The 24,035-nt window shown below is 40.7% G+C and overlaps 3 protein-coding genes across 8 annotated transcripts in view; 2 read left to right on the forward strand and 1 right to left on the reverse strand.

Annotated features, from left to right (window-relative positions):
* Window positions 1-9,013, reverse strand: part of METTL8 (methyltransferase 8, tRNA N3-cytidine) — a 101,088-nt gene extending 92,075 nt beyond the window's left edge. Inside the window, 1 exon segment of the mRNA XM_028830838.2 lies at window positions 8,721-9,013. The gene's annotated coding sequence lies outside the window, so the exon portion shown is untranslated.
* Window positions 8,124-24,035, forward strand: part of LOC144333405 (uncharacterized) — a 229,918-nt gene continuing 214,006 nt past the window's right edge. Inside the window, exon 1 of the mRNA XM_077957191.1 lies at window positions 8,124-9,015. Coding sequence (XP_077813317.1) covers window positions 8,632-9,015 — 384 coding nt within the window. The 5' untranslated portion in view covers window positions 8,124-8,631. The remainder of the gene's footprint in view (window positions 9,016-24,035) is intronic.
* DCAF17 (DDB1 and CUL4 associated factor 17) overlaps window positions 9,005-24,035 on the forward strand; it is a 56,866-nt gene continuing 41,835 nt past the window's right edge. For 3 of the 6 annotated variants that reach the window (XM_077957186.1, XM_028830836.2, XM_015110354.3), the window contains exons 1-4: window positions 9,167-9,546; window positions 9,956-10,059; window positions 18,779-18,869; window positions 22,875-23,011. In XM_077957186.1, the coding sequence (XP_077813312.1) occupies window positions 9,421-9,546; window positions 9,956-10,059; window positions 18,779-18,869; window positions 22,875-23,011 (458 nt within the window). In that variant the 5' untranslated portion in view covers window positions 9,167-9,420. Of the gene's footprint in view, window positions 9,110-9,166; window positions 9,854-9,955; window positions 10,060-18,778; window positions 18,870-22,874; window positions 23,012-24,035 lie in introns of those variants that run through there. The other 3 variants (XM_077957187.1, XM_077957188.1, XM_077957189.1) reach the window with 2 other exon arrangements.

Below are 24,035 nucleotides of genomic sequence, written 5' to 3' on the forward strand. Positions count from 1 at the left end.
ATGTTTGCTTCTCCTTCTGCCATGACTGTAAATTTCCTGAGGCCTCCCCAGCCATGAGGAATTGTGAGTCAATTAAACCTCTTCCCTTTATAAATTACCCAGTCTCAGGTATCTTTATTAGCAGTGTGAGAACGGACTAATACAATGCATATACCACATAATTCAGCAATTAAGTACCTAGGTATATACTCTGGAGCAACTCTTTGTGGCAGCAGAATTATAGCACAGTCCCCAAGATACTCAACCCCTCATCCTCTGCATAGTCCACCAGTGTGGATGGGACCTGTGAAAATGATGGACAGTCATCTCCTTCATAGGTTACTTTTATGTAAGACCTCATCTTAGCAGAGGAGGCCAGAGAGACATTCTCTTATTTGCCTTGAAGAAGCAGACTGCCAGGTTGTGAAAAGGGCCATGTGGCAGGGAATAGTTATACATTAGTCTCAGAGCTGAGGGCTTCAGTCCTATAGCTGCTAGGAATGGAATTGTGTCAATATCCAGTGAGGGTAGAACAGGACTGTGAGTCGCAGATGAGACCACAGCCCAGGCTGACACCACAATTTCAGCCTGGTGAGATCCTGAGCAGAGAATTAGGCTATGCTGTTTTAGGACTTCTAAAGGACTTTGAGGTAATTAATGGGTGTTAATTTAAGTTACTAAAACTGTAGTAATTTGTTACACAGCAAAAGAAAACTAATGCATTCTTTAACATGTGTGCCAGGAGACAGGGATAAGAATGTCTATAACAGCACTTTTCTAGAAATAAAAAACCCGAAAGAGGCCAGGCACGGTGCCTCACGTCTGTAATCCCAGCACTTTGGGGGGCCGAGGCAGGCGGATCATGAGGTCAGGTGTTTGAGACCAGCCTAGCCAACATAGTGAAACCTCATGTCTCCTAAAAATATAAAAATTAGCCAGGCATGGTGGCAGGCACTAGTAATCCCAGCAACTCGGGAGGCTGAGGCAGGAGAATTGCTTGAACCCAGAAGGCAGAGGTTGCAGTGAGCTGAGATTGCGCCACTGTACTCCAGCCTGGGCAACAGAGTGAGATTCTATTTCAAAAAACACAGAAAGAAAAACAAAAAACCTGAAAGAAACAAAAAGCCTAGCTAGTAGAAAGGGGATAAATTAATTATAACAAATTCATACAAGGAAATACAATACAGTAGTAAAAATGAATGAACATCGTAAAATGTAACGTTGAGAAAAATACAGACAAGCTATAAGAGTACACATTTGAATGATGTTCAAAAACATTTAAAACAATTTTTTATTTATCTAAAGAAGAAAGAGGGATCTGGGAACCAGCAGGGCACATAAGAGATGTCAAAGTTTTAGGTAATATTCTGTTTCTTTTTAAGTTGATGATAAGTATACGGGTGTTCATTTTATAACTGTTATTTGTATATTATATTGTACAAAAGGACAATTGTATTGTATAAAAGGATTGATATTCTTTTGAATAAATATTGTTTAAAATAAGAGGGTGAGTCTGCAAGCTTTACTATCAATCCTTTAAACCTAAATCTTTCTGAAAACTTCGTATATGCATTAATACACTGTGTGTTCAGACACACATCATTAAAATATAGAGAGGAAAGAAAACATAAGAACCAAACTTGTGGTCAAAAGGTTCAATAACTTCAAAATAAATTTCCAAAAGTGACTTGCACCTGGACTACTACAATTACCTGCTAAGTGGTCTCTCATATTTTACCCTTGTTCTTGATGCTGCAGCCAAGTATCTGTTTAAAAAGAATGTCATATCACTCTAATGGTTTTTCATCACATTTCCATAGTTCCACATGGTCTGACCCCTACGTACTTTTGGGATCCGATTTTATTCCCCTTTCCCACATGCCCTAACCACATAACAAATCCTAACATTCCTTAGCACTAATGTATAATGCTGATGTACACCTTTAATAAAATCCAGGCATTGTTTCTTTGGCATCACATCATGTTTCCAATTTGTTTTGAGGAGTTTGGGAATTTTTATTGTGTTTCTGTTTTATTAGGATTTCACTTGATTCTTTTCTTTTCCTCATCCTTAATATCCACTATATCAGAAGTCCTGTCAACTCTACTTCCAAAATTTATCTTGAATCTTGTTCACTTCTTTCCATCTCTCCTGTTACCACTCTAGTCCAAAACACTATAATCTCTTACCTGGATGAACACAATAGCCACCTGTCTCCTTCTAACTATTCTTGCCCTCCACAATATTTTTTCCACTCAATAGCCATAATGACCTTTTTGTAACACAAAATAGATCACGTCACTCCCCTCTTCAAAGCCTCCTATCATAACAGAATAAAATCCAAAATTCCATACCATGGCCTACAAAGCTTGACATGTCTTGGTCCCATTCGACTGCTCCAAATTTACCTCCCTCCTGCACACTAAAGAGTCACACTGGCCGTCTGAGAGTTTTTGACTTCTTATTATAAGCCTTAGGGATCCTGAACTCAAGCATCCCTTTGCCTGGACTACTACTCTGGACTGTTGCAGATCAGCTCCTCCTCATCATTCAGGGCTCAGCTTACAATTATTCTCTTCCACTCTGGCTAAAGCAGGGTGTTCAACCACCCTCCAGCACATCACCCTGTTTTATTTTCTTCACAGCACTTATCGCTACCTGAAAATCTTATTTTTTTCATCTATTTATTTATTGTCTATCTCCTCCCACATGTAGGGACCTTGTCTATCCTGTTTACAGCTATACACTAAGCCAAAATTTTTTTCCTGCACATTATGGATGAAAAACAAAAACATGTTGAATAAATAACTTCCTATAGCTTGGTTAAAATTTGTCTCTGAATAAATGTTCAAGTTTAATAACCTGAGTATTTTATACATTTATTCAGTTATATTATGCTTCTTTAAACAAAGTATATGAACAAAAAGCATTTTATTAACTTTTGAATTAGTATTTCTTCTTTCTTGTCTTTAAAATATCATGACTAGGATGGTTAAGTATTCTGTAAACATAACACAGACAAAGAATAGAAAAAAAAAAAAGAAGAACCAATATTTGTTCTATGCCCAAAACCAAGAGAAGTCATTTTCCAGTCATAAAACTGTATCTATTTATGCCATTTTACCTTCAACAAATGGAAAATATCTACTTTATAGGTAGAAGTCTTAAGGATTTAAGTTTTTTTGAAAGTTATTTAATAATATTGTGACTTCCTACTGATTCAAAGAATAAGTGGAGACTACATCTGCATCTAAGCTAAAAGTAGCTGCTATTGCCAGGTATTGTGGTATATGCCTATAATCCCACTATACATCCCAGCTACTCGGAAGGCTGAGGCAGGATGATTGCTTAAGCCCAGGAGTTCAGGACCAGCCTTTGAGATTTATTCCCAAGAAAATAAAATAAAGTAAAAAAAAAAAAAAAAAAAGATACTTAGCTGCTGATAATAGATCCTATACAAACATACTGTTTTTTATAGTCCATTCATTCATTCAACATACATATGCATTAACCACATTTTAGGTAGTGTAAAGCAGGGAGAATTATATTACTACTCAGTTTCTGCCCAGGTTAGTTGGGAAGACAGACAAATGACAATTCTAATATAGTGCCACAACAGTGTAGACAGTAACATGGAAGCACAGAAAAGGCTACTAAGTAAGCTGGAGGAGTTAGGGGAAGGGTCTCAGTGGAGCTCGGATACCTGGGATGAGTCTTGAGATAAACTGATAAGAGGAGAGGAAAGGAAGCTTCAGATAAAAAAAAAAAAATCTCAAATATAAAGGCACATGGGCTTGAGAAAGTCGGCAAACATGTCAGAACCACAAAAGCAAACATGAGGGATGGCCAAAGAAATGAAGCTGAAAATATGGGCAAGATCATGAAAATGCGGGAAGATAATGAAGTGCCCGCTACTCTACCCAAAGAGATTCAGATTTTGTACTATAAGGTATACCTTATGTGAACCCCTAGGGATTTTGTACACATATCTTCAAGGCTATGAGATTTCTGTAGGAGAAACCTTTCATTTTCAATTTGATAAAAATCTTTTAAAAAAAGAATATTAACAAAAGGACACTGGATCATCTGAATGAGCACTTTTTAATTGAGTGCTGTCACAAGATTTGAATTCACACATGTGTGTTTAGGAGTGTATTGCTAAACAAGTGGTGCTGTTTGTCATTGGTGCATGTTAACGAGAATGAAATGGGGACTACTATATGTAAATAATGTTGTTTGTCAAGTGAAGGACAAATGAAGCCATGACATATTGAACAAAGGAAGGTTTTGTGGTGATTTAAATAAAGAAAAGAGGTGAAGGCATCAAGTAATCTCTCAACACAAGAGCAACATGGACAGACCTTTCTTTAAGGAAGGTACGCCACAGAGGACATTCATGATTAGAGCTTTTTAGGTCCAACTAAAGTCTCATTGCTCACAATCATTTGAATTTACTGGTTTTATAGCTTTGTTTCATTTACCTTGTAGATGTTTGGGTGTTATCGGTGTATAAAAGATACAACACATACACACACAAATTAAAAACACACAAAAAAAAGAAAGAGACAACACGAAGAGTTTATACCTAGTTTTATCTTTGCATATATGTGACATACTAAAAAAAGTTTTAAGTTAACAATGGAAGATCCTGGGTATCTTACTTGGGTATAAGAAATACTGCTCGGCTGGGTGTGGTGGCTCATGCCTGTAATCCCAGTACTTTGGGAGGCAGAGGCGGGCGGATCACCTGAGGTCAGGAGTTTGAGACCAGCCCGACCAATATGATGAAACCCCATCTCTACTAAAAATACAAAAATTAACCGGGTGTGGTGGTATGCGCCTGTAATCCCAGCTACTTGGGAGGCTGAGACAGGAGAATCACTTTAACCCGGGAAGCAGAGGTTGCAGTGAGCCGAGATCATGCCATTGCACTCCAGTCTGGGTAACAAGAGCAAAAAACTCCATCTCAAAAAAAAAAAAAGAGAAAGAAATTCTGCTATGGGCCAGGAGTGGTAGCTTATGCCTGTAATCCCAGCACTTTGGGAGGCCAAGCTGGGGGGATCATCTGAGGTCAGGAGTTCATGACCAGCCTGGTCAACATGGCAAAACCCCGTCTTTACTAAAAATATTAAAATTAGCCAAGTGTGGTGGTGCACACCTGCAATCCCAGCAACCGGGGAGGCTGAGGCAGGAGAATCACTTGAACCTGGGAGGTGGAGACTGCAGTGAGCTGAGATCGCCTCACTGTACTCCAGCCTGGGCGACAGAGCAAGACTCCATCTCAAAAACTAAAAACAAAAACAGCAACAAAAAAGGGGCCTGTCTAGGGACTAGGGGAGGGATAGCATTAGGAGAAATACCTAATGTAGGTGACAGGTTGATGGGTGCAGCAAATCACCATGGCACGTGTATACCTATGTAACAAAACTGCACATTCTACACATGTACCCCAGAACTTACAGTGTAATAAAAATAAATAAATATGTAAGAAATTCTGCTATGGGTGTTTGCAGCCACTGAAACAATGCAACAGGCAAGTGACAGGTTGTGCTTTAGGAAAATCACTCTGGCACCTGTATGGAGGAGGGCTGGAATTAAAAGTACCCAAATGATAGCAGCAGTAGGCAGACAAGTCCTAGGCAGATGGGGGCGGGTCCCCAGTGAAACCTGACCTTTAAGCTGAAGACAGTTTAAAGCCTAGCTACATGTCCTGAATAAATCTAAGGACCAGATCGAGAACCTCTCTTCCCATTTGGCACACTTTCCTCTGATTGATACCCACCCTTCTCTCATTTGTTTTTTCATACTGTTGTGCCCACCTTTGAGTGGTGCCTTTGTTTTAGCCTCTTTTGCATACTCACAAATCAATCACCTGGCACTTCCCTATTCTGAGCCCATAAAAGCCCCAGACCCAGCCATGCTGGCAAAGAGGCCACCCTACTTTGGGTGGGGGACCACCCTTGCGTCCCCCCTTGGCTGAGAATAAAAGGAGTTAACCAGCTTGCTTTAGGCAGACAGTAAGGGAAGGGTCCATGAAGAACCTACGACCTGCCTCAAAAGTGCTTACACCAGATGTTTAGTGCAGATAAGGGAACTTGCACAGAGGGGTTGCCTAAACATGCCCACAGTAGAAAATTCCATTCCCTAACACATGCGCAGTAAGGGAAATAATCAATATGGAGTAGCTCAGACTAAGGGCCCATAAGCACACTGGAAGGATGAGGTGGAGCTTCCAGAAATTTGCACATTAAGCCCAGGTATTCAACTGTAAAGGGGGCAACCAGCAACCTGCTTTCAGGACCCCTTTCTTTACTGAGAGCTTTCCTTTCACTAAATAAATTCTACTCCACTCACTCTCTGGGGTCCACACATCTAATTCTTCCTGGTTGTGAGACAAAAACTCAGACCTAGCTTAGCTGAGAGCAAAAATCCTGCATCAAGAGTTGTTCAGTTGCTCAATGAAAGTCTTCTCTGTTCTTCTCACCCTCCAGTTGTTAGTGTAATCTCATTCTTGGACATGGGACAAGAGCTCAGAATGCCACCAAACATGGGTAGGAAGAAGACAGTAACACAGTAGCTCTCTGCCCCACCAGCAGCACCTGGCGGCCACCCCATGCAACAAGAAGCAGAGCAGGTGGCCAGGTCAGCCCCAGAGCCGTGGGCTGGAGTGGGGTAACAAGACTGATAGGGCTGTTAACACGCCCCTGTTCATCAGGCTGCAGATGGCAGGTCTAAAAGAGCTGTTAGCATGCTGTAACACCCACCTCTGGGGCTTCTGACCCATTTGGTTACCACCACCTTCCCCTAGTCTGGACTCCAGAGTCCACTGTGGGAGTCACTTGTGACATGCCTGGTCCAGTCGCAAACCGTGGAGCCAGCTCCTGTGCCGGCACTTGGAGCAACCAGCTGGACGCCACACAACTCTGCACTCGCTAGCTCAGACACCCTCTCCTGCCAGGGGCTGAGCCCACAGTCAGGTGGCCACAGGATCCATGCCTGTATGCAAGCCAGGAGTGGCCCAGTGGGCCAGTTGTGCAGGGCACCTCCTGTGGCAATGCCAGCCCAAGAAAGGCCTGGGTAGGTCTCTGGCTGCGGAGGTCTCCGGTTGGCAAAGCAACGTCAAAAAAAAAAAAAAAAAATCCTGTGTCACAAGTAAGACAGAAATTAGAAGGCTACTTAATAATGTGATAAAAAATGGTGAGGCCCTAAATTACTTAGATGAAATGAAGATGAGATGGATAAGAGAATCTAAAGGACTTGGTTGTGGGTGAGGAACAGCAAGGCATCCAGGATGACTCTCCTTTGGTGATGACTTAGTGGTGAAATAAAGGCCACAGGAAAGAAGACAAACAAGTGGGGGCAAAGAGGAAGAAGAAATGAGAGAGTTGATGAATTCAATTCAGCAATGATTTGAATTTCCTTTAAGCCAAAGAAAACCCAGTTATCTTTTTAGGGTTCCAGTTGTCTCAGTGACAGCTGCATTCATGAATTACCAAATTAACTATTGTAGCACTCTCTAAAAATATACAAAGCACTCTACCGTATGCTGTAAATAAGTCATGAAAAATCAGCAAAAGCTTGAGGCCTGAAGGAAATTCAGCAGTATTAAAAAGAGATATGGCCAATTTTTACTAAACACTTAAACTGTGACCTAACACACTCACCCAGTACTGTAAGTACTCACCTAATGTTATCAACAGATTCTTGGAAACTGACTGTAAGCAAAATGACATATAACAAAACCATTTTACCATAGGCCAATTTATATAAACAAGAGTTAAGTTCCTATATTTCTGGTCACAAAAACATCACCAAACTCCTAAATAAAAACCAAAACACTTCTAATATTATACATTGAAATAAATGGGAGCTATACATACATTTAAGGAAGATTAATAAAAACAAGTAAGATAGTTATTTACCCAATTATTCCAGTTCAGGGTTGAGGGTGGCTGAAGCCTATCCACTCAGCTCAGGGTGCAAGGTGGGAACTAACCCTTGGACACGAGGACATTCCATCGCAGGGAGCACTCACACCCACACTCAGACAGGAAAAACAGACAAGGCCAATTCACCCAGCCTGCACTGAGATGTGGCAGGCAGTACCCTGGGGCACCTGGTGAAAACCCATGCAGACGTGGGGAGAAGGGGCAAGGTCCACAAAAATAGTAGCCCCGGTAGGAACTTCTTATTATTTTTTTCTCCTCAAGTTATACAAAATGACACTGAACGAAAAACTGCGATAAAAGACCCTGCTGTACTGTACTTTTTGCTCTGCCAGTCAGCACCTATGAACAAGAGGCAGCATGCCCAAGTCCACGTGGGAGATACAGCAGCATCACCCTTAAGGGACTTATGGACACATGTGGTACATGCTTGCTGAAAGTTTAGTGTGCTGGGAACTTTGAACACACAGGCAAGGCTAAAGTGTATCTTTTACTTAGAGACATCGACAAGGAATATCTTAGGCCGTCCAATAAGAATGTAAGCATTTCATATTTTATTCCCTATAAAGAAAAAAGAATGGAAGCGAGAGGAAAGAAAATGAAGCAATTATCGCAAAACCAGCCAGAGTCCCGTCAGGCCACCCAAGGACTGGCCTCCGGGAAAGAGTAACTCAATCCCAGTTTGGAGGGTGAAACTAAGAGTGAATGGGAAGCCAGCATCTTCCTAATACAAAAGCACAGTTTACCGTCCTTCTCAGCCAACGTGCGGCTGAAGGGAAAGCCGCGGGGCGTACCTTTAGCACGGGACGCTGCTTTGGGGGGATCGCCCTCGACACAGCGTCCCTCCCGGCACCTGGCCAGAACCTCCCAGGGCGAAGGTCAGGGGCCGAGAGGCTTGCGGGTACCAGGGCAGTGAGGGACGGATCCCTAAGTGCAGGGCGCACACACGCAGCGGAGACCTGGAAGCGGGAGCAACACGTCCCCAGGGATCTGCCCCGCGAGCCACTCGCAGCCCAGAACGGCGCGCCTGCTAGACAGCGCAGCCTCCGCGGGCCGGAGGAGGCGGGGCCGCGGCGGGCAGAGGCGGGGCCGGGCAAGCCCTCGCTCCCAGCCGCCTGACGGGAATTGTAGTTCCTGGGAGAAGCCAGGCTGCCTCACGAGGCACTGGGAACTACATTTCCCGGTGAGAGAGCGGCTCCGGCCGGTCGCGCCGTACCGGAGCGTCGCACTGTTGGCGGCCAGAGAGCCTGGGAGGGGCAGATCGAAAAGGGAGTACTTCTTCCCTCCTCTCCGTGCTCTGGCTGTGCAAGAGGCTCTGCTTACCCTCGCCCCGCCGTCGGGTGCCCCCTGCCCGCCTCCCCGTGTCAGCTTTTCCTGGGCCCCGCCGGGAAAGACTGGGCCTGGAAATTCGGAGGCAGCGGCGGCTGCCCAGCACGGGAGTGTGGGGCGCGCCCCTCAGCGGCCCAGCCTACCCGGGGCTCGGCCCGCGCCTCCATGGGCCCGACCCGGAAGCCCAACGTGTGCCGCCGGCTGAGTCGCCGGGCGCTGGGCTGCTTCTCGCGCGACGCAGGCGTGGTGCAGAGGACCAACCTGGGCATCCTGCGGGCGCTGGTGTGCCAGGTGACCGCCCGCCGGCCAGGGCGGGACGGAGGGCCTCGGGCGCCTGGAGGCCGAGCCTCCTGAGGGGATGCGGTTTTAACGCGCTGGGCCCCCCCTTTATAGGGTCACATGTGATGGGGAGGAGGATACAAGCCCGGAATCTGGGAGATTAGTCAATAGGTGGTAATAGGGCCACCAGATGTTTTTAGTTTTACGCTTCTTGTGTCTTACCTGGGAACAATTATTCTAATAGTTGGTCACCTCATTAAGCCAAAACATGAGGACACAGTGGAGGAAGGATGCAAAATAATGTTTTTGAATAACATAGGTGAAATTATATTGCTTTGAAAATTTAAAATCCAACTTAAAATTGGTGCACAGTGGAAGCCTAAGGGTTCTTTCCTAAACGGAAATTCTTTGTGTCTTTTAGGAAAGTACTAAATTTAAGAATGTTTGGACAACTCATTCCAGGTCACCTATAGCCTATGAGAGAGGAAGAATATATTTTGACAATTATCGGCGCTGTGTCAGCAGGTAACTTTTTATTGATAATTTTGCTGTAATTCACCTCACTGTTGATCTTAACTAATTCGTATAGAACCACATGCCTACATTAGTGCCTAGTGAAATAAAATGAAAAAATGGGTCCAAAATAAGAGTAGGGAGTAAAAAATGCATGTAAATTTTAAATCTTGTTAAAGTTGCAGGTGTCATTTTTGTAAATACCAACTTAAAGCAAAACTGTAGTGCAGGCAAAACTATAGTTTTGCCTGCACTATAGTTTTGGTCTAAACACCAATGTTAGACATTGGTGTTTCTACCTTTTAGGTAGTATTCAGAGTACTGTTTAGTATTTTATTCTACTTACACCACAGTCAAGAAATTCAGTTGCCAACCAAATAATTAGATGCTGCTTTGGAGAATTGATGGATTGTGTTTTGGAAGTACTTGCCTTTTTTTTTTTTTTTAAGAGACATTTTTTCAAACAAAAGCCTAGTATTTAGAGATCCAAAATGTTTAACAGTCAACCTCATCCACAACTGTCCACCATGAGGGGGGAAGGAAAGCCACAATGTATCCCCATATGTTCATTACCCAGATTCAAAAACTATCAAGATTTGCCACATTTGCTTTATCTAACCCACTTTTCCTTTTGCATTACCTCTTTTAAAGCATATTCTAAACATACATCAGTTTGCATTTTTTAAAAAATGGGCATTTTCTTTTTAAAGGCTTTATTAGGATATAATTCACATACCATATTATTTACCCATTTAAAGTGTACATTTCAATAATGTACATTTCAATAATAAATTTTTAATACATTCACAGATGCATGTAATCACTACCACAGTTAATTTTAGAGCATTTTCATCACCTCAAAATAGAACCAGGTACCTTTCAGCAATCACCTCAATACCACCATTACCCTCAGCCCTAAGCAACCACTAGTCTGTTTTCTGTCTGTAGATTCACCTATTCTGGACTTTTCATATAAATGGAGTCATATAATATGTGGTCTTTTGTGACTGGCTTTTTCCCTTTGCGTGTTTTCAAGGTTCATCCATGTTGTCACATGCATCAGAATTCCTTTATAAAGTTGAATAATAGTGCATTGTATCAGTTACCACATATTACTTATCCATTTATCAGTTGTTAGACATTGGTGTTTCTACCTTTTAGGTATTATAAATAATGCTGTTATAAACATTTCCACGTAAGTTTTTATGTGGGCACTTATTTTCAGTTCTGGATTATACCTAGGAATGGAATTGGTAGGTCATAAGGTTATATTGTAACTGCGTTTAATAGTTGGAAGAACTACCATACGCTTTTCTAAAGTGGTAATACCATTTTATGTTCCCATAAGCAGTATATGAGGGTTCTGATTTTTCCACATTCTTGTCAACACTTGATATGTGACACACAGCATCTCACTGTGGTTTTGATTCCATTTTCCTGATGACTAGTGATGTCAGGCATCTTTTCTTGTGCATGTTGGCCATTTGTATGTTATTCTTTGGAGAAATGTTTGGTTAGATATTTTGCCCATTTGTAAATTTTTTTTTTTTTTACAAAAATCCTTACATATTTTAGATACAAGTCCCTTATCAGATATATGATTTACAAATACTTTCTCCCATTGTGTAGATTGTCTTTTTACTTTCCTGATGTTATTGTTTGAAACACAGAGAGGTTAATTTTGTTTGTTTTTTTTTTTTTGAGACAGTGTTTCACCCTTGTCGCCCAGGCTGGAGTGCGATGGTGTGATCTCGGGTCACTGCAGTCTCCACCTCCCGGGTTCAGGTGATTCCCTTGCCTCAGCCTCCCGAATAGCTGGGACTATGGGCATGTGCCACCATGCCTGGCTGATTTTGTATTTTTAGTAGAGATTGGGTTTCTGCATTTGGTCAGGCTGGTCTTGAACTCCCAACCTCAGGAGATCCAGCCGCCTCAGCCTCCCAAAGTGGTGGGATTACAGGTGTGAGCCACTGCGCCCAGCCACAGAGAGGTTAATTTTGATGAAGTCCAATTTATCTAAATTTTTTTCATTACTCATGCTTTTGGTGTCATATCTAAGAATCCATTGCAAAATTTGAGGTTATGAAGATTTGCCCCTAGATTTTTTTCTAAAGGGTTTATATTTAGCTCATATTTAGGTGGTTGATCCCACTTGGAGTTAATTTTAGTATATGATATAAGGTAGGTATCCAACTCCATTTTTTTTAAACATGTGGCTGTACATTTGTCCCAGCACCATTTATTAGAAAGACTTTTCTTTCTTCACTGCAAGGCCTTGCCACACTTGTCAAAAATCAGTTGACCATAGACACTTTTGGATTTATTTCTGGACGTTCAAGTCTATTCCACTGATCTGTATGTCTGTCCTTATGTCAGTACCACATTGTCTTGATCACTGCTGCTGTGTTATTCTTTAAATGCTTAGTGGAATTAACCATTGAAAGCATCTGGGCTTGGCACTTTCTGTTTTGGTAGGTTATTCATTATTGATTACATTTCTTTAATAGATACAGACTTATTCAAGTTATCTAATTCTCCTTGAGTAAATTTTGATAGATTGTGTCTTTCAAGGAATTCATCTAAATTATCCAAACTTGTGAGCCTACACTTATTCATAATGTTTCTTTATTATTGTTTTAATGACCATGAGATCGGTAGTGATAGCCACTCTTTAATTTCTCATATTAGTAATCAATTTTGTTGACCTTTTCAAAAAAACAGCTTTTGGTTTTGTTGATTTTCTCTATTGATTTTTGGTTTTCAATTTTACTACTTTCTAAGTTTTGTTATTTCTTTGCTTACTTTGGTTTTAATTTGCTCTTCTTGTACTAGTTTCCTAAGGTAGAAACTTAGGTTACTGATTTTAAGTCTTTCTCCTTTTCTGCATATGCACTTACTGCTATACCTTTTCCTCTAAGCGTTGTTTTTGTTGCATCCCACAAATGTTGATATGTTGTATATGCATTTTCATTTAGTTCAAAATATATTTAAATTTCTCCTGAGATTTCTTTGACCCGTGTGTTATTTAGATGTGTGTTGTTCACTCTCCAAATATATTGGGATTTTCCAGTTATCATTGTTTTATTGATTTGCGGTTTAATACAACTGTGACCTGAGAACATACTTTATATTAGTTCTAGTCTTTTAAATTTGTTAAGGTGTCTTTTATGGCTCAGAATGTGGTCTATCTTGGTGAATGTTTCGTGTAAGCTTGAGAAGAATGTGTATTCTGCTGTCGTTGGATGAGATACCGAGTTGACTGATGGTACCTTGCAGTTTAAGTATATGCGTAATTACTAACTTTCCGCCAGCTGGAGATGTTCATTACTGATGGGTGTTGAAATCTCTATCATAGTGAGTGGATTTATCTATTTCTCCTTGCATTTCTATCCGTGTTTGCCATATTGTGTTTTGATACTCTGTTGTTAGATGCATATATATTAAAGATTGTTATGCCTTCTTGGAGAATTGACACCTTTTTCATTATCTTATGCCCACTTAATCCCTGGTAATTTTCCTTGCCAAATTCGACTTTGTCTGAAATTAGTATAGCTACTCCAGCTTTCTTTTGTTTAGTGTTTGCACATTGTATCTTTTGCCATTTACTTTTAATCTATCTGTGCCTTTTTTTCGCCCCCCACAAAGTGAGGATCTGACTATGTCTCCCAGGCTGGAATGCAGTGGCACAATCATAGCTCACTGTAACCCTGAACTCCTGGACTAAAGTAGTCCGACCACCTCAGCCTCCCAAGTAGCTAGGACTATAGGCATGTGGCTATTTTTAAAACACTTTTTTTTAGAGATAGGGGTCTCAGTCGTGGTGTGTTGCCCAGGCTGATCTCATATTCCTGACCTCAAGTAATCCTCCCACCTCAGCCTCTGCTGAGGATTACAGATGTGAGCCACCAGAACACTTCAGGTATTTCACATCTCTCTCTCTACTTGCTCTTACGGTCTCTGAAGAGAAATCCAAGTTAATTCTTATTATTCCCCCTATGTAGTTAAGGTACTTTTTTTTCATCTGGCTTCTTTCAAGATTTTCTCTTCACTTTTGAATTTCTGCAGTTTGAATATGCTTCCCAGATTTGTGGCTTGGTGTCTGTCAGTTTTGGAAAATTCTCAGCCATTATTACTTCAAATACTTATTTTTCTCTCATTTTCTTCCTCCTGGTATTCCCATTATGTGGATGTTTTATACCTTCTCCAATTTTCCCATAGTACTTGAATATTCTGTTCTACTTTTTCTTTCTTTTTCCTCTTTTATTCCCCAGCTTGGGAAGTTTCTGTTGACCTATCTTTAAACTCACTGATTCTTTCCTTGGCTGCATACAGTCTACTGATGACTGTTAAAGGCATTCTTCATTTCTCTTATGGTGTTTTTTGATTTCTAGTATTTCTTTTTTTTCTTTTCTTTTTTTTCGAATTTTTATCTCTGCTTAATTTGCCCATCTTTTCTTGCATGGTGTCCACTTTTCCCATCCCTGATCCTGTTAATCAGCTATTTAATTAGTTTAGAAATGAGGTCTTGTGACCAGGTGCGGAGGCTCACACCTGTAATCTCACGCTTTGGGAGGTCTAGGCAGGCAGATCACGTGAGGCTAGGAGTTCGAGACCAGCCTGGCCAACATGATGAAACCCCATCTGTACTAAAAAAACAAAAATTAGCTGGTCATCTGGCACATACCCATAATCCCAGCTACTCCAGAGGCCAAGGCAGAAGATTGCTTGAACCCGGGAGGTGGAGGTTGCAGTGAGTTGTGAATGCATGCCCCTGCACTCCAGCCTGGATAACAGAGCGAGACTCAAAAAAGAAAACCCAAAAAAACCCCAAACAAACAATAAAAAACAAGACATGAGGCCTTGCTTTATTGCCCAGGCTGGAGTGCAGTGGCTTTTCACAGGTATGATCATGGTGCACTGTAGCCCCAAACTCCTACACTCCAGTGACCCTCCTCCCTCAGCCTCTTGAGTATAGCTGGAACTACAGTCACATATCATCGCCCCTGGCTTAATCATAGTTATTTTAATTTCCTGGTCTGCTAATTCTAAAATCTCTGCCATATCTGAATCCAGTTCTGATTGTTTTGTTTCTTCAAACTTTTGTATTTTGCCTGTTAGCATGCCTTGTAATTTTTTTGGTTAAGGGCTATGTATGATATATTGGATAGGCCAGGCACAGTGGCTCACCTCTGTCATCCCAGCACTTTTGGAGGCCAAGGTCTGGGGATTGCTTGAGCCCAGGAGTTCGAGACCAGCCTAGGCAACATGGCAAAACCCCATCTCTACAAAAAATATCAACATTAGCTGGGCATGGTGGCACACACCTGTAGTCCCAGCTACCAGGGAGGATGAGGTGGGAGGATCGCTTGAGCCCGGGAGGTCAAGGCTGCACGAGCCATCAGCATGCCACTGTACTCCAGCCTGAGCAACAGAGCGAGACTCTGTCTCAAAAAAGAATTTACAAATTTAAGATATATTGGATTAAAAGAATTGAAGTAAATAGGCATTTAGAGTGAGATTTTGTGTTTATCTGAGTAGGAGTTTGGCTATGATTATTGTTTGTTGTAGTTGTGGGTATCGGAGATTAAAATTTCCTCTAGTGTCCTTATTTTTGTCTCCTGCATTGTTGGCTCCAGTGGCTTGTTCCTGGGTCCTGGAAAGCTGTGATTGTCAGTATGCACCTTTCTCTCCAGTTTTGGAGGCAGCAGTTTGTCCGGTGACCTCAATTCTCTGATGTATCTAGGAAGAATTATGGATTTTCAGATTGTTCAGCGTTTTTCGTCTTGTGTGGACAGACAGGAGCGGCACTTCCAGGCTGTTTTCATCTTGGACCAGAAACCAGAATTTAGAGAGAATAATCAGCTTTTGAGATTTGTTCTAACCCCAAGAGGGCTCTGTCCTGCTATCTTTTTCTGGTGATTTCTGGCAAATTAGCCAGCCTACAGTTTAGCCTATATCTCCAATTAGTCTACCAATCTCCTCCCATTTGCCTTTCATCACAAACTCCACAGGTTTTGTGAGTGCTCTTAGGCCTTAACTTCTCCACACTGTGTTGCAAATAAAGTTAGTTTTTCTGGAAAGAGCTGCAGAGCTATCTGTTTTATGGCCTGCTTCTCCCCTCTTGCACAGTTTTTGAGCTAAGGGTCTTTAGCTGGTTGTGGGAGCCAATGCCATGCTTCTCTCTGAGTGACTCCCCTACTTGAAGCTGAGCACTTGGAGTTGAGGAAACACTGGCCTCAGATCTTCTCAGCTTGTCTCTCTCTCAGTATAGGACCACTGTTTTCTAAGGAGGAATAAAGCCAATTAGGGCCTCAGTATCCTCAGCTGTGCTACATCCAAGGTAGCTCCTCCATCCCATGAATAGGGGCTGGGTGGAAGAAGGGAGCCCCACCTCTTGACTGTACTGACCCAGGACTCAGGCCCAGCAATAGGCAGCTGGGGACTGATGAGAAATGCTGTCATCCCACCCCTCCTGGGAAGATAGCCCTCTGAGTGGAAGCTTGGAATACAGGGAGCCTTGTCCTCTTGGCTGCACCAGTCTGGAGTGGAGTTTCCATCTTGCTGAGCTGGGATTGGGAAGGAAGGGACTATGTCCTGGTTCAGACACCACAGACTCACTATTCTTACTTAGCAGTAGGTTTTCTTGAATAAATGTTTCTTCATATGCCGTATGTCCCCAGGACCATTTGCAGAGACTTTAAAAGAGTTGTCCTTTTATGATTTTCACCAGTTTTGCCAAAGAGTTTGTCCACAGAGTTCTTCATGCCCTCATGCTAGAAGTGGAAATCTGGACATGTTCTTATCTTGTCATGTCATTATCACACCTAGGAAAATGAGCAACAATGACAGAAATGATCATTTAATGTCAAGTTTATAACTTCCATGATTTAGAGATACCTGCTTTAACTTAAAAAAAAATTAGAGTAAGTGGTGTTCATTAGTGTACTAATGATTAAATATTATTGAGTTATTTAATGTCCAGGGGTATTTTATCTACAGGTTATAATCGCATATGAAGTTGCCTTCATTCCTGTGAAACTGTTTGGTTTAAACTTTTGAATCAGTGAGAGAATGTCAAAGAGATATAATAAAATTATAGCCTGAAAATTGTTTCTCTTTCAACAGTAATTTAATTTCAAAGTTCATTTAAAAAAATGAAAAGGGGCTGGGCGTGGTGGCTCATGCCTGTAATCCCAGCACTTTGGGAGGCCAAGGCAGGCAGATCGCGAGGTCAGGAGTTCAAGACCAGCCTGACCAACATGGTGAAACCCTGTCTCTACTAAAAATACAAAATACAAATATTAGCTGGGTGTGGTGGCATGCACCTGTAATCCCAGCTACTCAGGAGGCTGAGACAGGAGAATCGGCTGAACCTGAGAAGCAGAGGTTGCAGTGAACCGAGATAGCACCATTGCATTCCAGCCTGGGAGACAGAGTAAGACTGTCTCAAAAAGAAAAGTGCCAGGTGAAGTGGCTCACGCCTGTAATCCCAACACTTCGGGAGGCTGAGGCAGGTGAATTACTTGAGTCCAGGAGTTCAAGACCATCCTGGGCAACATGGCAAAATCCTGCCTCTACAAAAAATATAAAAATTAGCCAAGCATAGTAGCATGAGCCTGTAGTCCCAGTTACTTGGGAGGCTGAGGCAGGATGATTACATGAGCCTGGGAGGTGGAGGTTGAAGTGAGCTAAGATCATGCCACTGCACTCCAGTCTGGACAACAGAGCGAGAGACTGTCTCAAAAAAAAAAAAAAAAAAAAGGAAAGAAACAAAATAAAATTAAACATTTATGATCACATCTCAACTAATCAGAGAAGTATGAATTAAAAGAGACTTTTTCACATCAAAGATATAGCATTCAATATTAGCAGAAGTATAAACTTAACGTTTCTGAAAAGTAATTTGGGAATAAAGAAAAAGCTATAAAGGTTTTTTTGTTGTTGTTGGGTTTTTTTTTGTTTGTTTGTTTTTTGTTTTTTGTTTTGTGAGACGGAGTCTCGCTCTGTCGCCCAGGCTGGAGTGCAGTGGCCGGATCTCAGCTCACTGCAAGCTCCGCCTCCCGGGTTTATGCCGTTCTCCTGCCTCAGCCTCCCGAGTAGCTGGGACTACAGGCACCCGCCACCTCGCCTGGCTAGTTTTTTGTATTTTTTAGTAGAGACGGGGTTTCACCATGTTAGCCAGGATGGTCTCGATCTCATGACCTCGTGATCCACCTGTCTCGGCCTCCCAAAGTCCTGGGATTACAGGCTTGAGCCACTGCGCCCAGCCCTGTTTTTTTTTAATCTACTAGTTTTCATCCTAAAATAATGGGACCCTTTTTATCCAGTAATTTTCATTTTAAATATCAGAACAATAGTTTTTGATCTTGATGGAATTCAGATATTCTTAGTAAATATTCAGAGGTAAAGAAAGAATTTAATATGAAACAGCTTTGGAAAACAATGTGCATGTACATATATGTATGTAAATCAGAAGGAAATGAACCAAAATGTTAATAAGGGTTATTTTTGGCAGTTTTATAGTATTGTAAACTGTGTTAATCTTGTTATATTTTTAAGATTTTTTTTCTATGAATTATGTGATCAGAAAAAATACTAACATTTAGTTAAGAAGAGGAAAGCAAATGTGCCTTGGTATTTCAAATCTCTGAATAAAAATAGTCTCGCAAACCTGAACAAATACTGTCTTGGTTATCAAGAATAATAATCATTTATTTTTGTTTTTTCCCAGTGTTGCATCTGAGCCAAGAAAACTTTATGAAATGCCAAAATGTTCCAAATCAGAAAAAATAGAGGATGCTTTATTATGGGAATGCCCAGTGGTAAGATTTGTTTTTAGAGCATTTGTTTATAAAGCAGTTTTAGCCTAGAAGAACTGGTTATTATTAACATACTGCATAAAAGAATACAACTTAAATATCATAGTGACTCTTTCATCTTTAAAGCAATCAAGATGAGATATATCTTTTATTTTCCTCATGAAATAATTTCTGTATTAAAAATACTAATATTATGAATGTGTTTTTAAAATTAGACAGAATTTTTTTAGATCCTGAAAACTAGAAATCGATTAAAAGTTATATAAGCAGCATAAGCTTATGTATAATTATCTTAGTGTTTAAGAGATCATTCCACTCAATATACTGAAACAATAACAAAGTATTTAGATCAACAGTTATTTTACATGAATGTTGTTAGGAAAATAATAAAGATAAAATAATAGGATAAGCTCATTTTCATAAGACTAGCTTTGCCTGGGTGTATATTTTTCAGAACACTGTTTTCATGGAATATTAACAGGTGCCAGAGGAATTAGGGAGAATTGGGCTGTGAAAAACTAAGTTTGGGACATACTGAGTTTGAGAACTTAAACATGTTTATTGATAGAATTACTCCTCAGAGCCTTTAATAATAATAATACAATAATACTAATAGGTATGATGATTGTCAAGCCATTTCCCCAAATTCTTTTGATCCTAGAACTTCCTTGTTTGAGGAATATTTCTAAATACAGGTTGAGCATCCCTAATCTGAAAATCTGAAATCCGACATGCTCCAAAATTCAAAACTTTTTGAATGCCGACATGATGCCACAAGTGGAAAATTTTACACCTAACCTCATGTGACAGGCACAAAATTTAAAATATTATGTAAAATTATCTTCAGGCTACATGTATAAGATATATATGAAACATAAATGAATTTTGTATTTAGACTTGGGTCCCATCCCCAAGATACCTCGTTATGTATATGCAAATATCCTGAAATCCAAAGAAATTCAAATCGGAAACACTTCTGGTCCCAAGCGTTTCAATAGGAAAAGGGATAATCGACCTGTATTTGTTTTCTATAGGATCAGTGCTTATTCTAAGAAATGCACTTAGGAAATACTACAACAGATTAATCAGGTCTTTGAATCTGGTTGGTTGTCCTTGAGGAAAAACGGAACTCATAATATGTGACCAAAAATAATTTTTAAAGGATAAGAGGCTATACGCTAAATTTACTGTTAATGTTTTTTTCAGGCTATCATTTTTACATAAAGTTTTAGTTTTCTGGGGCTGCTGCTTTTTCTCTGAATACTTATGGTCTATTTATTGAAGGCTCCTATTTAAAAATTAGAAAGCTTTTAAACCTATATTTTCTTCTTCAACTCCTTATTGAAAGCTGAAAATAACTGTCATGCCTTTAGCAATTTAAAGCTTTTTGATCCATTTTCATTGGGGAGTATGGGGGAAGATGACAGATTTCTTAATTGAGAAAGTTTTTAATACCCTATTATAAAACACCAAAAATTTAGTAACCTAATTCCTATTCTCACCGTTTTTTTTGTTTGTTTGTTTGTTTGTTTTGAGACGGTCTCCCTTTGTTGCCCAGGCTGGAGTACAGTGGCATGATCTCGGCTCACTGCAACCTCCGCTTCCCAGGTTCAAGCAATTCTCCTGCCTCAGCCTCCCAAATAGCTAGGACTACAGGCACCCACCACCATGCCCCGCTGATTTTTGTATTTTTATAGAGACGGGGTTTCGCCACGTTGGCCAGGCTGATCTTGAACTCCTGACCTCTCGTGATCCGCCCGCCTCGAACTCCCAAAGTTCTGAGATTACAGGCATGAGCCACCATGCCCGGCCCCTATTCTCACTTATTTTTAAACATTTTATTCTCATTTCAACTGCAGCAAGATTTTCCCTTAAGAAAAACCAGGAAGCATATTGAATTGTTGTTAACACACTGATATGAAACTACTTTTAAGTTAGTGTCCATCTTTTCCAAGACTCTGTGAATTACAACTTTTTGTTTAAGAACGTAGTTCAAACATATTATATTTGCTGTTTCAAATTATTTTGATAGGCAAGATATAAATAGTATATTTTTTAAAACTTAAAATTAAAAAAAAATTTTTTTAAAAAACAGGGTCTCACTCTGTTGCCTAAGCTGGAGTCCAGTGGCACGATCACAGCTCACTGCAGCCTCTACCTCCTGGGCTCAAGTGACCCTTCCACTTGTGCCTCCTGAGTAACTGGGACTACAGGTGTGCACCACCAAACCCAGCTAATTTTTGTATTTTTTGTAGAGGTGGGGTTTTGTCATGTTGCCTAGGCTGGTCTTGAACTCCTGGGCTCAAGTGATCTGCCTGCCTTGGCCTCCCAAAGTGCTGGGATTACAAGTGTGAGCCACCATGCTCAGCCAAAAACTTTTAAATCTCCATGAAACAACATTTAGATAAGACATTGTAAAATAAATGCATGTATATCATTGCCTTGAATCCAGTGTAAGACTTCAAGGGTTAATAGACTTAAAAAAAAAAAAAAAAAGAACTAGCGCACAAACAAAAACTATTTTTTTCCTTAACATTTGAAAGGCAAGACAAATTTTTAGGGAGCATATATAAAATAACTATGTCTTCATTTTTTTCTGTTTACTTTTTGGCCTACGCAGATACTAGATTAATTTCAGCTTCTCTTTTCTTTCTCTCTTTCTTTTTTTCTTTTTCTTTTTCTTTTTCTTTTTTTTTTTTTTTTGAGATGGAGTCTAGCTCTGTCACCAGGCTGGAGTGCAATGGCACCATCTCGGCTCACTACAACCTCCACCTCCCGGGTTCAAGCGATTCTCCTGCCTCAGCCTCCCAAGTAGCTGGGATTACAGGCACACACCGCCACGCCCAGCTAACTTCTGTGTTTTTTATGGTAGAGATGGGGTTTCACCATGTTGGCCAGGCTGGTCTCCATCTCTTGACCTTGTGATCCGGCCACCTCAGCCTCCCAAAGTGCTGGGATTCCAAGCATGAGCCACCGCACCTGGCTGCTGCTTTTTTCTTTCTTAACTAGAAACAGTGTCTACTTAGTTGCCCAGGCTGATATTGAACTCCTGGGCTCAAGTAATCCTTCTGCCTCACTCTCTCAAAGTGCTGGGATTACAGGTGGGGACCACAACGCGCTTTTAGTCTACAAATTAAAGTAGAAAACTTTGCTTCTCTTTTTCTTCCTGCCTTAGACTTCCACCTTGTGGTGGCTCCTCAGTGACAGGAGTGCCCATGCAGCTATCCTCTCCTTTTTCTAGGGTAATTCATTGGTGACACAGGTCATCTTTCAAACCAGGTCCATTTTCTGTACTTCGGCTGTCTTCATTGGTTTCTAGCTTTTCATTTGAGCTTAGGTCAGAACCATAGTGAATAATGGAGTAATTTGCATTTTGCCAGTTTTAACTTCCATCTAAAGGAAACAAGTCTTGTGGTAAAGGAAAAGGGGGCAATATGAATGTCTATTCCAGCAGAGAACACTTTTTTTTTTGAGACAGGCTCTCTGTCATCCAGGCTGGAGCGCAGTGGCACAGTCATCACTCACTGCAGCCTTGACCTCCCAGCCTCAAGTGATCTTGCCTCAGTCTCCCGAGTAGTTGGGACTCTGGGCACTCACCACCATGCTAATAGCAGAGGACTCTTAATCGCTGTGATATTATACATGATTTTAAGAGCTAGTTATTATTGTTACTGTTCTCACAGAAGTAGCATCATCATTATTCGTCTACTGTTGTTATGACTAACATTTGTGAATACTTAATAAAATAATAACTAATACATAATAATAAATTATTTCAGGCCATGTTTAAGTGCTTTATGTGAATAAACTCAGTAAGTGATGATGAAAATAATTTCCCACAATCCTATCTTTCCTTGTCTTAATTCTCTATTTGGGCATTTAATATTTCTTTTGTGGTTTATTTATTTGGCTATTTGAATATTTAGCTATTTTCTTTGGACATTGATTACTGCAAATTGTTCATGGCCAAGCAATTTCATTTTTATATCTCATTTTTTTATTTTTTAGGGAGATATCCTTCCCAATTCATCAGATTATAAGTCCTCACTCATAGCACTGACTGCTCATAATTGGCTACTTCGTATATCAGCAACTACGGGAAAAATCCTTGAGAAAATATATCTTGCACATTATTGCAAATTCAGGTATTTACTATGAGTTTATTATTCAAGATTTTATTTTACTGTAATCCCAGCCCTTTGGGAGGCCGAGACGGGCGGATCACAAGGTCAAGAGATCGAGATCATCCTGGCTAACACGGTGAAACCCTGTCTGTACTAAAAAATACAAAAAACTAGCCGGGCGAGGTGGCGGGCGCCTGTAGTCCCAGCTACTCAGGAGGCTGAGGCGGGAGAATGGCGTAAACCCAGGAGGCGGAGCTTGCAGTGAGCTGAGATCGGGCCACTGCACTCCAGCCTGTGCGACAGAGCGAGACTCCGTCTCAAAAAAAAAAAAAAAAAAAGGTTTTATTTTAAAAATTTGAAACCTGTGGCCCAGGAAATTTCAAACCTTTTTTCCCCCTTCAGTTTTCTAGTCCATAACCAGATCTCAATTAATAAACCTATTTTTTTTTCCTCCCCTCATGACTACATTTAGAGGTCTGAGTAGAGACCCTCTATGATTTATCTTTTTTTTTTTTTTCTTTTTTGAGACAAGGTCTTGCTCTGTCTCCCAGGCTGGAGTACATTGGCCTAATCTCTGCTCACTGCAACCTCCACCTACTGGGTTCAAGCGATTCTCCTGCCTTAGCCTCCTGAGTAGCTGGGATTATGAGTGTGTACCATCACGCCCAGCTACTTTTTGTATTTTTGGTAGAGATGAGGTTTCCCTATGTTGGCCAGGCTGGTCTCAAATTCCCAACCTCAAGTAATCTACCCACCTCAGCCTCCTAAAGTTCTGGGATTACAGATATGAGCCATCGCACCCAGTTGTCATTTATCTTTGTATCTCTAATAAGTAACTAACCTGTAGTAGTTTAAATAAGCTTAAAAAAAAATTCCCTGTTTTCTACAAATAGTATTTTCTATGTAAGATGCACTTTATGGTAGATTTTCCTGAAGGCTAGTCTGTTTCAGTTAAATTGTCTGCTGTATACAATCTAAGAACTGCTATTTTAACTATTAGTTTTATAAATTAGATGTAAATGTTTGGAGTGAATATGTTCATGGA

This window comes from Macaca mulatta, chromosome 12 (genome assembly GCF_049350105.2).
Source record: "Macaca mulatta isolate MMU2019108-1 chromosome 12, T2T-MMU8v2.0, whole genome shotgun sequence".
Lineage (NCBI taxonomy): Eukaryota > Metazoa > Chordata > Mammalia > Primates > Cercopithecidae > Macaca > Macaca mulatta.